Source organism: Hippocampus comes, unplaced genomic scaffold, assembly GCF_001891065.2.
Source record: "Hippocampus comes isolate QL1 unplaced genomic scaffold, H_comes_QL1_v1.1 scaffold261, whole genome shotgun sequence".
Taxonomy (NCBI): Eukaryota; Metazoa; Chordata; class Actinopteri; order Syngnathiformes; family Syngnathidae; genus Hippocampus; species Hippocampus comes.
The window spans coordinates 1,810,743-1,823,625 of record NW_017805824.1 but is presented as its reverse complement, the minus strand read 5'-3'; the positions used below and the strand labels follow the sequence as shown (position 1 = coordinate 1,823,625).

General features: G+C 40.8%; 2 protein-coding genes across 2 annotated transcripts; one reads left to right on the top strand and one right to left on the bottom strand.

The window, feature by feature from the left end:
* Window positions 1–380: 380 nt before the first annotated feature.
* Window positions 381–4,473, top strand: LOC109525707 (histamine H2 receptor). Its single transcript, XM_019886447.1, has 2 exons — window positions 381–1,949; window positions 4,062–4,473. Exons 1-2 carry the CDS (start codon window positions 1,166–1,168, stop codon window positions 4,352–4,354), a joined length of 1,077 nt encoding a protein of 358 aa, XP_019742006.1. The 5' UTR covers window positions 381–1,165; the 3' UTR covers window positions 4,355–4,473.
* A 3,901-nt stretch (window positions 4,474–8,374) lies between these two features.
* On the bottom strand, window positions 8,375–12,264 carry LOC109526003 (cytochrome b5-like). The gene is made up of 5 exons (XM_019886992.1): window positions 11,820–12,264; window positions 10,270–10,398; window positions 9,858–9,884; window positions 9,735–9,763; window positions 8,375–9,548 (listed from the first exon to the last, which is right to left on the bottom strand). The coding sequence occupies exons 1-5, from the start codon at window positions 12,006–12,008 to the stop codon at window positions 9,467–9,469; spliced, it is 456 nt and encodes a 151-aa protein (XP_019742551.1). The 5' UTR covers window positions 12,009–12,264; the 3' UTR covers window positions 8,375–9,466.
* Window positions 12,265–12,883: the final 619 nt, after the last annotated feature.

Sequence of the window (12,883 nt, the reverse complement as noted above, 5' to 3'; positions counted from 1 at the left end):
CGCTGGTGGCCAAGTCACACTCACCAGAAGTAGCTGCAATTAATCATGATGCACAAATTGTTTAAAACTGTGCTTTCTATCAAGCTGTTCTAGTACTTTATGCTTTTATGAAGTGCAACAATCGTGCTATTTTTCTTATTAAAAACACGATTGAAAAAAAATGTTTTGCTGAGGAACGAGATAACTTTGTTGTGTCATGTTTTTGGAGGTGAGCACCTGGCAGAGGCCATTTACACTGGATATAAAGGGTTACACGCCCCTGTATCAAATATCAGGTTTTCGTGATGTAAAAAAATGAGACAAAATAAATGATTTCAAATCCTTTTTATTTACTACTAATGCAGCCTCTCAAGTGTACAACTCAAATGAATTAAAAATGAATCTTCTTTTACTATCCACTGTAGCAGTGCAAATGCCAAACAATGCTGGCTTGTAACCAGAGCTTGACACGAGCCTGACTGATGATGTGTGATTGTGGACATTTGACATGATTGGTTCGGAAATTCCAGGCCCGCTTGGATGTTCTAGATCATATATACATTTTCTGTGTGCTCTTTTTAAGCGATGATTTATTGTTGCCAGGCTCGCCGGACTTCTTGGAAGGGTAAATTGTGATGAATCATGTCCCAGTGTCATGCACCTGTAGCTCAATCAAGTGGTTGCTAAAGAATGGACTCCAGGCTGGCCTTTATGTTCTGAGTGGTATTTTTTTATATGAAAAAAAAAATTAAAAGGGTGGCAAGGACCATTTACGAAGTCAGCGGGTTAGCACTGACACACATCACCTCTTACCTATATATAGTCTCCAATTCACACGCCAACCTAATGACGACAAGCGGTACAGAGAATAGATGAATGCCTATGTTTGTATGAGAATGTTAATTTTCTAATTTTTTATCTCTTACTGTGGAACCCTTGTATAATTTTTTTGTGCAAAACTGAACACAACGGAAATAATATCTTTCCAGTGATTGTGGGAGACATTTTGTACCGGCAGCCCTGCACTAATTGCTTCAGGTGTGCAGTTGATTGTGCAAATGGCTGCAAGAAGCTGCGGGGCGACCTCCCTACGCTGCGAACGTCAGCCCGCATCTTGAACGCGCCACTTTTTTGGGGTGGGCAGGGGGGACGTTTCGCTACTAAAATGTCTTCGTGAGGGAAAAACATGAACGCCTCACTTAACTTCTCCAGCGTGGACTTTGACGCGCAAAGGATGGCGCAGCTTCACCACCGTTCCGTCAAGGTGAGCGTCATCATCGTTCTGGGGGCGATGATCACTTTGGGGAACATCGCGGTCCTCCTGGTGATCACGTCCTCCGTGGCCGGCTGGTCGAGGAGCTCCCGCTACTTCCTGCTCTCCCTGACGGCCGCGGACTCCGCCTTCGGGCTGCTTGTCATGCCCTTGAACCTGTGGGTGAGTCTCCTCAAGGACTACACGGACGGGCCCGACCAGCTGTGTCACCTGGTGGCCTTTTGCAACGCTACCGTGTACTCCACGTGCATGTACACGCTGGCCGCTATCAGCTTGGAGAGGTACATCGCGGTGCTCTACCCCCTCAAATACTCGTCCATGATGACCAGGAGGCGGACTTTGCTCCTGATCGCCTTCTCCTGGTGCTTCCCACCCTGCCTCCTGGCGCCGATATGCTTCCCGGATGGCATCATCCAGGTCCACTTCTCCACCGCCTCGCTGGTGTGCAACCCGTCCTACTCCAGCAACGTGGGTTATTCTCTGAGTTTGGCCTCTTTCATCTTCTTCCCGTGCTCCGCCGTCATGGCTTACGCCAACGTGAGAGTGTGGTGCGCCGCCCGGAGACAGAGCCGCAAATTGCGCCAGTTCGAGCGCGCGCACCGGAGGAGACACAACGTGGCCTCCAGGGTGCTGGTGCCCGTCATGGCTGCTTACTTCACTTGCTGGACGCCGTGCATGGCAGCTATGATCTACAACGGTAAGCACCGATGTAAAACTCACTATCTGAAAATACATTCTAAATGTTCTGAAGCATTGGTTCTCAACTGCAGACTGGTTAACACCAGCCGGCATATTCCAATTGCCGCTAACCTACGCCCCACTCTAAAAGATGTTTAAAACAGTAGAGAAAATCTGTTTGAAAAAAAAAAGTGGGATTTTAAAACAATTGTCGTAGTTTAACTACACATTGTGTCAATTCAGAAACTCAATATGAACATAAGAAATCTGCACCTACAAAAAGGATCTCTTCTTTTTAGGAAAGTGCTACATAATGTCAGTTTGTCTTCTTTTTGGAGAACAAAGGATGCAGACGAGTCACCCGTAACAGTTCTAACACTGCAGGTTCTTATGCAATAAAAACACCAGTCGCGTCTTGTGGGTAAGAGGCAGAGCAGACCCGTCCCACCTCGGGCGGGTGATAGGGTGCCGAGCCGTGCCTGCCTACCAAGAAACTTTCGCCGCCTCATTTGAGGTACTCATCTCTAAAATGATTAATTATGCAAAAAACATTTGTCGAATATATATTGTTGATGGCTGTGACACGTTTTGGGGCAATTATGAAACAACAATGGAGTTTCCACAGAAGGGAGATATCTGTATGTGTAATACACGGTTGAATAAAAGGAAGAGGAAAGTGTGCACATTACTTTGGAAAATAATGTCATCAGATCATGTGCCATTTTGTCATTGTTCCGGACCAGCCTTTGTGCACTTTCCTAAACTTGTACCTTTTATTCTTATTAGCATTTCTGATTCCTGCAGGTGCTGATATTTTGGACATGACTTTCTCACATTGTCACTCTTAGGGCCCAGTTTATCTTCAAGGGTTTGTAGTTGTTATTGATGAGTGGGTCGCTTGTGGATTCTCTTGCAGTCTTTGAGAAAAGATTCTTTGAAAGCTTGTAGCAATTTCCTACTTTTACCAGGAACATGATATTTAACAAGAGCCAGTGAAAGTTTTAGGAGGAGACAGCAAGTAAAAAGTAAGCTCGGCTATTATTGACATGCTCACATCTTAGATTTAAGAGTTCCTTGAAGAAATAGTCAGATCCGATATTTGTGAAGGCGAGTTGACTTTGGATTACTTGATTGTAAATCATGCTTATACCACCCTTTTTATTTGGTCGAATGGGTCTTTTTATGGACACCTGGGCATGAATACACAGATTTTTAAGGCCAACCTTATGAATTGTGCCCTTTTGGAAATGTTCTCATCAACTTCAGCCATTTTGCTGTCATGCTGTAATCAAGATTGAATGTAGATTTAATGCTGAGTATTTTTAGAAATGAAGACCTTTTCCCAAAGAGGCTTGCCATTAATCTGTTATCCAGAAAAATCCCTGCAGAGCTCAGTCTTAAATGTATATATCTGCTGCTGTCTGACTGGTTACCTTCCCATGTGCTGCAGTCGATGTAAATAAGTTTATATAACGCAACATACAATTTTACAAAAATTGTAAAAGTATTATTTCTGAATATTTATTTTACTTTCAACCACTCGACATGTTCAGTGGCATCAGTGCTAAACATACACATATAGTTCTTATTTTTTTACTATGTATTTTTGCCCTCTATGGACAATAAAAGCGGTATTGTGCTATGACCAAAACATGAATATAAATCTATATAAATAAAACATGAATTGGAATATTTCATATCACACAATTTTTATGCTTTGTCTTTGATGTAAAGATGACAATACGCAAAAATCTACAAAAATTGTAGAAATTGTAACACATGGGTTACGAGAGGCATTGCGCTTGGAACATATTTCTGAACGCACCAATCATGAAGTAAGAAGGACTTGGGGGTGGGGGGGCAACAATCTCTAATGTTCATGGTCTGGGTTTTTGTCAAAGAAATTTCCCTTAAACAAATATGACAATTTTTGACTGATCAGACTTAAAAGGCAGAAAACTAGCAAGGAACCCCGCAAAGTAGCACGTTAAAACTGAAACGGATGGAGTTACGGTCACAAATGAAAACCCCGCGAGAGACTGAAATTGCAATCATCAAACCGCAAAGTAAACTGTAATAAATCAAATCAACTGTACTCCTGTGTGCTCATTCGTGCCGTTTTCTCGCGCAGCCCTGTCGGGTAGCTCCGTTCCAGAGTGGGTCGAATTTGTGGTGGTTTGGCTGCCGACGTCCAACGGTTTCCTCAACTGCATCTTCTACTTTTGGATCAACAAAAGCTTCCGACAGAAATTCCACCTGATCGCGCATAGACTAGCTCACGCCCTCTGCCCGCCACTGCTCAACACTCTCGGATGCTGCAGACCATCCGTGATTCCGTTTGGCTCAGGCTTCCTGGATGACAATCGAGTCCATGAGCGCTCATCCAGCGTTTCCTCCACCTGCACGCTAATGACCTTAGCCTAGCAGCTCTGAGAAGTGCCATACAGGCATGGCAGAGGACTTGTGTTTTTATGACTGAAGCTACTTCACTGGTTAATGCATTCAAAGTGGACTTGAGTTGAGATATAAATGGCTCGCACTAGGCCGTGATGACAAGTGTATGGGGGGGTCATTACAGATCTGCCCTCTAAAATATCATTGGATTTATTTTGTCTTTGTTTTATTTCCTTTTATGAACATGCGGTCAAAAGAAAGCGTTCTCTTTATAGCTCCTGTGGCATTTTTGTTGTTGTTGTTGTTTGTCTATTTGTTTTGTTTTACCTCCCAACTGGCCCCCAGTGTTGAAGGGTTGAATGCACTGTCAGCAAACACCTCTTAAACCAACTTTCGGACGTTTTCGAGTAACACTCCAGCCTGCCCAGCACAACTGTCCCTGTGACACATTGCGACAAAAGGAGTATTTCTAATGTCAGATTCTGCTCAGAGTCGATTAGTTTGCGCACGTGCGTGACTGCGAGCGCACTGAAGGCTCGTCGCCATCCGCCTCTTCCTTATTTTTAAACGCGAGGATGGAAAATGTTGACGTATAACAGCTGGGAGAGGTTAACCTTTAAGTCGCGCCGTTTGAGCGTATGCAAGGAGAAAAGTAATTAAGCAGTGACACCGTCGAAAGGTCACCGCGGCCGTGCTGCCAGAAGATAACTTGGATAACTTCTGAGGTTGTTTGTTTTGCTGTGAAGCGCTTCATCTGTCGTTTTGCCAACGGGGGCCTCTTCAGAGTGACGTCCGCAGTGAACGCTGCTCGCAATGCAAGCGGAGGTGTCCCCTTTTGAGCTATTTAATGCCATGTATTTTAGCCTTTGCTGTGTGCCGCGCCTTCATGGGGGAGCCATGAGGGGTAATCATGTTGCGCATTCCAAAATGTCCCAAGTTTCATGTCAGATTTTTCTTTGAATTATTTTTGGTTGTGAAATAAGAGATTTGTTTTTTTGGATAATATATGGGTTATGAATGATCTAAGAAATAAAGCGTTATGCCTTTTGTACTGCGCGAGCTGCTTTGTCTGACAAAATACTGCATTGTCTGCAGGTTCTATATCGCAATGACGCAACAGCAAAACAAAATGCATTATTATGCCCCAAATGAGACCAAACTGTTAAAAAAAAGAAAAAAAATATCCTGGCACTGCACCAACATTGAATTGTGTTTTTGCCTTGGCCCATGCTCCATCCCAATCCAAAGTTTTATGGAAATCAGCAAAGTAGTTTCATCGATATCTTGCCCACAATATAATAAAGAATAAACAAACCTTTTTTTTTCCACTACCACTTATCAGTTTGGCCTTGGCAGTGTTCTGAGCTTTCTGAGTGCTATTATTAATCATTTGTTTTTGTGGCAGGAAAGCAAAGTGAAAAGTGCTTTTCGTTTTCCTGCAAACACTGTTCCTTCCATCCGGAGCGGAGCGATGAATTCAGGAGCTTGTAATTACATTTCTGTAAAATTCTGAAGAGTTTAATCAAACCACTTGCATTGAAATTGTCCCAGTAGGCCGACACCCTTGATAATCCGAGAAGAATATATGATGTTTAAATGAGGACCAATGGTGGAGGAAAATGAGAAAGTCAGCTGTGCAGTGGTATAAAGTGCATGCGGAGCGGCTTATCATTCTCGAACTTTTTATCTGGTTGGTGCTCTCCACAATCATCGAAAAACTGTTTCCTTAAACACTCAATCAAATGAAATATGCGGCAATGCAATACAATATGTTGCAATAGCTGTTTTGAAAATTCTGCCTATACTGGCTGTTTGCACTTTAAGAAGTCAAGTAGCATAATTTTTACAATTGTTCATTTAGAATACAAACCTGTCAGCCAATCGAAAATTGTAAACAATTTTATTGCAATTTCAAATATACGAATGGAAAGTGTTGTACTACATGGAAAATATACGATCTGTTTTTTCTGAGATTAGATAAGGAAAAAAGGTCAGCTAGCCACATGTAAGTACAAAAAATAATAAAAGTAACATTCGTGGGCATTGGTTTAGATTCGATATATGTTAGATTTTCCACATAAACTTAATAGTAAAAACTAGTTTTAATATAATGAACATTTGCCTAATGGACAAACCAGCTGGGCATTTGACTTCATTGGATCATCGTATACAAGTCGCCTTAATGTTGGATTATTATTTGAGATGCTCCAGAGTGTGACTGAGTCCTTGAGCTGCTCCCTCCTGGTCATGGTGGAAAATGGAATTGTTGCATGCATTGCTGAACCCTTTGATGTCAAGGGAGCTACACTTTTCGTGTTGTTGTAGAGTGCCAAGTTCCAGCTTCGGTGACACCGAAGGTGACTCGGCAGGAAAGCATTCTGAATTTTCCTAAATGACCTCCTAGTCCTTCAGGGGGAAAGTGGCTTGTTTTAGTGAAGCTTTTAGGCAGCTGTCAAAGCTTTTAGAACACTCCTGGGGGTTTTCTCAGTGGACAGAAGATCTGTCAGGCTCCTCTTCACGTGGGTGTGTCTTGAACTACCGAGTCCTCGAGTGCAAATGTGAAATATCAGCTTAACATATCGGTCCGCGCAAAAACTAATCATGGTGAGCATGTATATCCTGTGAAGTTGACCTTTCCAAAATCACACCCCACCCCTCCATCTCTAAGTGTTTTTCCAAGCATTTGAAATCTTTGCTGCAACCAGCCTCCCAGGACAGATGTGCATTAGCAGCCTCGCCTCTCGTTGCAATAATTGACAGGCTCTCGTGTTCAGATGAGAGCTTCATAGTCTCCCACAGGTGCTCTCTGACAGGGAGGCATCATTCTGGTCACTTGGACAGTCATCCCTGCTGACATGGATGAAAGTAATGAGCACAAATTAGACACTAAATGTGAAACAATTAAAACGTGTGTGTGTGTGTGTGTGTGTGTGTGTGTGTGTTCATTGCGTTGTTTTTCAATAACACAGGTGCTGTCATCTCACTACAGACGGTCAGTAAAAATAATAAAAAAGGAAAAAAATAAGTGCCAATTACTGCTCTTCTTCAGGGTGTAACATCATTTAAACCGCGTGTGAGGGCCTGCGTGTATTATGTGCCCACTGATTGTACCTGCTGTTTCCATTTGAGTGGGTTTGACGAACATGTTCAGTTTATTTATTGAGAAGCTCAACACATTGAGCTGATAGTGCCCCCTTGTGTTCAGAGTGAATATGGCAATACAAGCTCACTGGTTTGTATGTAATAATAACAATACTCGTCATGCATCAGATGTATGTATTCTAAGGTTTATGGACCAAAGTAACAAAAGAGTTTTGCCCCCTAATTAATTAATGAATAATCAGTCAGGTTTAGAGCTAGTTACCCCTGAATCTGGATTCTTCATCTGTCTTAGTCTTCATTTTGATATCTTTATTGAAGAGAGAATCGGCGACATATATCAAAATTAGATGGATGGGTGCCATTTTGACCTCTAGACAGTAACGATGTACGCATCTTTGACCGGTCATGCCCCCCCCCCACCCATAGACCCATCAAATTTCGATTGACGTTTGATGACTGGCCTCCATGACATTTATTGCTACTTAAGTCGAATTATAGGATCGATGAGTGACGATTTGCCTTGATGTCACTTTGGGTGCTATTTCGGTCGAATGAGGATGGATGATTGACCTATTTCGACTTACACGTCACAATAACAATTAGGGGGGAACAAACAAACAAAAAAATGACAAAATTCTTTCTTTTTCATTGTGTCTGTGAAAATTCACTGCTACCGAGAGACCAGAAATCTACAGACTGAATTGAGGCAATTGGAATCTTCTTTTTTGGTGACATTGTTTTCAAAAATGACTTGGGCAATTCTGCTACTAGGCTAACGATATGTAAACCTCTTAGGCGTCTGTTTATGCACGTGTGTGGGTGTAATGGAGTTTTTAGACATTTTCTATCAGATAATGAGTTGATTTCAATCTGTGAAAATGTCAATCAATCGGTCAGTCGTATTCAAAGCTGTTGTGGGGACATCGGTCTCACAGAATTAAACGGTGCTGAATATATTTGTGTATTATTTATTTTCATCAGGTTTTCAATGACATGAGATGGCAAACAAAGCAAACACAACAGCTGTCAGCATAGTAAACGTCAACTTCTGCTTCTGCAACTGGTATGATCTGTGCAAGCAGCAATAAATCATAACCCAAATTTCTGAAACAGTGCAGCTTCATGGGCAGATAAAGGGTTTCCAATTGCACAGGTGGACAATGTGTTTCAATTGTGTAATGTAAAGAAAAAAAAAGACAGCGCTGTACAATTTGCAACTGAATGGGTAATTTTTTTTTTTTACTAAACTGAGAAACCAGTTTCCAGATGTTTTTCATATTTCGTGTTTAACATATCCTTTGCAGACAGAAGGCATTTAAATCGATGCAACTTACTCAGCAGCTGCCAGCACAATGCACCAAAAATGTTTGGGACGGGTCAGTAAGACGTGCTATAGGAATACCCAGTTTGACAAGAGAACAACAATAAGACAAACCCTACTTATTAATTGTATTCTTCCTTGACAAGCATAGATTTGCAATGGATTTCACTATTTTCGGAGAAATAGGAAAACAACTGATGCACTGTAATGCCATTTATTAGGTTATGCTTAAACTGATCCATGATGGATGCAATCAAGTCTGACATCAGATCGATGCCATTGGACTGTAGCAGTAATTAATTATTTTCTCTCCAGATAAATGAATTAAAAAAAAACAAAACAAATTTTTGGTCTGCCATGATCCTGATTAGATTGAAAATCTTGATGCAGTTTCCTCCTGTGTGAAGTTTTTGACTGTTTCTTCAAAGCGGCCAAATAAAATCAACATAGACCAAACTTAGTCAAACAGATGCATAGTTAAATAAAATGACAAGGAGAGGCAAAAAAGATGCGATGAAATAAACCTGGAGGCAGTGAGGTTAATAGTCTCTCCTTGACTGCTGGACTTGGTGGACGATGACTCGAGGGCAGACGAACAATTGCCGTCCTCCCTCTCTACTGTGAGACCGTTCGAGGGGGTAAACTCTGCGAGGTGGTTTTGGTCAAACATTTCAAGGCCTCCAGATGAAGAGAATGAGATCAAATGGGAATGTCGGCACTTAAGAGGACACGTAGAAGCGATACAAGATGCCAATGAGGGTGGCAGCAATGGCTGGTATCATCCATGTGGTCCAGGAGTTGCTGAAGTCGGAGGGGGGAGGGGGGGGAAAGCACATCAACATCTTCAGAATATGGAACATTCACCAATGGTGATAATGTCATCAACATTACATCACTTCCAGCAGCCATTTTACTTTCCTTTAGATATCTAGTACAGTGTAGCATATCTACGTATTCTATAGTCCAGAAGAAATTTTGATGACTGACCTTGACTCTTCTGTAGTGACGTTTACATCCTGCAGCAGCAAACAGAAAATAAAAACAAAGACATGAGTAAATTATGTTTGTTTTGTAACTCTGAAGTTAAACCGTCAAGACTCCTATTCTTACCTTTGGCTTTTCATTTTTTCTGTCATCCTGCAAAGACAATCGGTACATTTAAAAATCGCTGGTGGCAGACAACTTCAGAAAATGTGCTCATTACAAGACCCACTGCACAAAACGGCCACAACTTTACGTGACTGTATGATCTAATGTGAACCAAGAGTTGTATGAAAATGATCAGGAAGCAATCATTAAAAGGGGACTCAGGGCAGTTCTCAGTGTTTGTGTATGTTTTTTTTTTTAAATCCACCATGCTCAAGGAAGACCAACCTATCAGAGAGAGAATGCATGACCAACGAGCTGTCGATCATTTACCCTGTACACTCATCGCATGATGTGGCAGGATTCATTTTCTTCTGCATGGTAACAGAATGAAAGCAAACACTGACTGTCAAAGCTAGTAAAAGTTGTAGTTTACCATGTGAAGCTCCCCGATGCAGAACTGCTGCAGCATCTCTCTGGCATCCGTGGAGTGACCCACATCCTCAAAGCTCTCTGTTGCATCTGCACCGGCCTGCTCCAGCAACACTTCCTCACCTCCTGGATGCTACACACAAAACAAAAATAAAATCTCGCAATAGGCCCACAATTTGACATTTCTCTCTATTAGTCTCAAAATAACAAGGAAGACATTTGGTGTCATTCTGTTCATCAACGTGGTCTCCTTTTTATTATAATGACCCTCACACAAGATCAAAAACTCAAGGTGATAGAGCCTTGAATGGACATCCAATATCGCTACCTCTTCGGTAGACATTTTTCAAAACACTTTTGTTCAGGCAGGCATTGCAGTAAGATTAAATAGACTTGATTTGTTTTTTATTTTGATTGTATTGATATACATGTACGACTATATTCCATAACTATGTGAATCACTTGCAGTGAAAAGTGCTGTACAATTAAAATTTCATTACTTCGGGGCTTGTGATTTTTTTTCTCCCTCTCAGTATTATGATTTAAGATGTACCGCAATTGTTTTTTTTTCAACGCCCTTTTCACATTATTTTTTTTTAAAAACATACAAGCAATAACTGATTCTGTATTACAATAAACACCACATTTATGATAAATATATGTTTTGGTCTCATAGGCTCTCATGCTTTGGCTAAAATAAGAGCAGATGAAACATCAATTAATATGAAAACCTGTTTATCTACTTAAATTGTTAAATTACTGAATGCTTTGACTTGCAGACTTTTAAGCGTTCGCTACAACAACTTTACAAAATTCTACCAAACAGGTATGGCATAAACCTGAAGTCATAAATCAGATTACAATAAGACAAACAAATCTGTGGCTTTATCATTTCAACTTTTCATGTTTCATGAAACTGACATGTAAACACGCAGGCTGCACGACGTTATCACTGCACTTATCTAGGCACTATATGAATAGATGAATAAGACATATGTATATACAAAATAAAAATCCGTGTATACACTAATCATCGGTACAGTATTTATGTCAATTGACGTTACAAAGTTTATTAAAACGTCTGTTTAATAGATCAAGTTGCAAACTGTAATAAACGGTGCGTCAGTCACGTCCACTGTTGTAAATTGCACTTTTACCTGCAATACGAACTACGTAACCTTGTTTGGGCACAACGTGCAGGTTGCGCGTGCGCGGTTTGCATTTTGAACCGCCAATAGGTTACCACGTCAGTGTATGACGCAAGAATACTTAGCTACTTCCAGGAAGTAGCTTTGGCCGAAATTACAAGACTGGAAGCAAAGCGCAAAGTAACGATGCAACTATCCAGTTAAGTCAAGTCAGCTTTATCGTCACATATGCTCTATGTACAACATACAGCACAGATGAAATTTATTTCCTCTTAACTACAGTGCAAGCATGCAGTGCATTGAAAACACACACAGCTAAAAATAAGGGCAGCGAAACTGAACCGCATAAAAAAGACATAGCCGTATCACGAAAATACTTTCATCAACTTTCAAAGCTGAGCCTTACCTCTTCGAGGAAACTCGTGACGTCATAAACTTTATCGTGGATAATGAGCCATGTGTCATTGCTCATATTATGGACTTGTATATCTTCTAATGTGTAGTACTTGATATCATCTTTTAGACTTTTGCATTTTTCTTCACCTTTAGCAGGTCTGTCTTCGTTTGTTGGGTTGCCGATAATTTCCTCACCCATTTTTTGTTCGGCTGCAACAAAAACAGATGTAGCGACTGAGCGGCTCGTCAATTTTGATTCTGAAAACCAGGGGTTGACTCAAAAGCCAGGCAGCGGCTTCGTTTGAATTGCGCTTCTAATACGGAAAATGTTAAATATCGTAGAAGGATAACAACATAAACTTTCGTTGCAAAGCAATTCCGTACACTGAAAGCACCTCAAGTCCGAACGCCCCCGGACATCAGCAGATAAGAGACGTGACCAATGACATCCGTGTTATTTGGCAACCAGACGCAACCTCCACAGCTAGCCAATCAAATTGTGGCGTACGAAGTGAAAGCCAATCAAATTCAAGTACTCGACACATCACATGACCTAAATTGTCAAAATTGCGCTGCTGCAACGCATACGTTTTATGCGCGTTTACAGTGACATTTGCACCAGATTTTCATTTGTGTGCGATTATTGTAATTTGGTGGTATAATATTCACAATAAGAAAAAGTGGATCTATTCGAAATATATAGCTCATTTTGTCACCTGCGTCTTCTGCAATAACACGTTGAAATTGATGTTTATCGGCCCAAAATTGCAAAACGTCTGAATACCTGACATTCTGCTAAAAGAAAGAATACAAATTAATAATAATAATAATACATTTTATTGATAGTTTTCCCCAGGTGAGTTTCCCCCTCCTAACATTTATTAATCTGCATTGTTTTTTTTGTTTTTTTTTTTAGAAAATATGTTTTATTATTTTATATTTATTATCACAAATAATAATTGACAAATAAATTATTGATGATTAAAAACAAAAGACTACAAAGAAAATGTGGCTGCTTATGTAAGCATGATGAAGCAGAGCACGACTAGATAGTCATGAAATTCTTATAATGAT

What these genes read in the sequence shown, in the direction of transcription:
- LOC109525707 (XM_019886447.1), top strand. Translation starts at nt 1,166, where the DNA reads ATGAACGCCTCACTTAACTTCTCCAGCGTGGACTTTGACGCGCAAAGG. An exon ending in GGCAGCTATGATCTACAACG is followed by an intron (nt 1,950 to 4,061) that starts GTAAGCACCGAT and finishes TTTCTCGCGCAG; the next exon opens with CCCTGTCGGGTAGCTCCGTT.
- LOC109526003 (XM_019886992.1), bottom strand. Translation starts at nt 12,008, where the DNA reads ATGGGTGAGGAAATTATCGGCAACCCAACAAACGAAGACAGACCTGCT. An exon ending in GCATCGGGGAGCTTCACATG is followed by an intron (nt 9,885 to 10,269) that starts GTAAACTACAAC and finishes TTGTCTTTGCAG; the next exon opens with GATGACAGAAAAAATGAAAA. An exon ending in GTCACTACAGAAGAGTCAAG is followed by an intron (nt 9,549 to 9,734) that starts GTCAGTCATCAA and finishes CTCCGACTTCAG; the next exon opens with CAACTCCTGGACCACATGGA.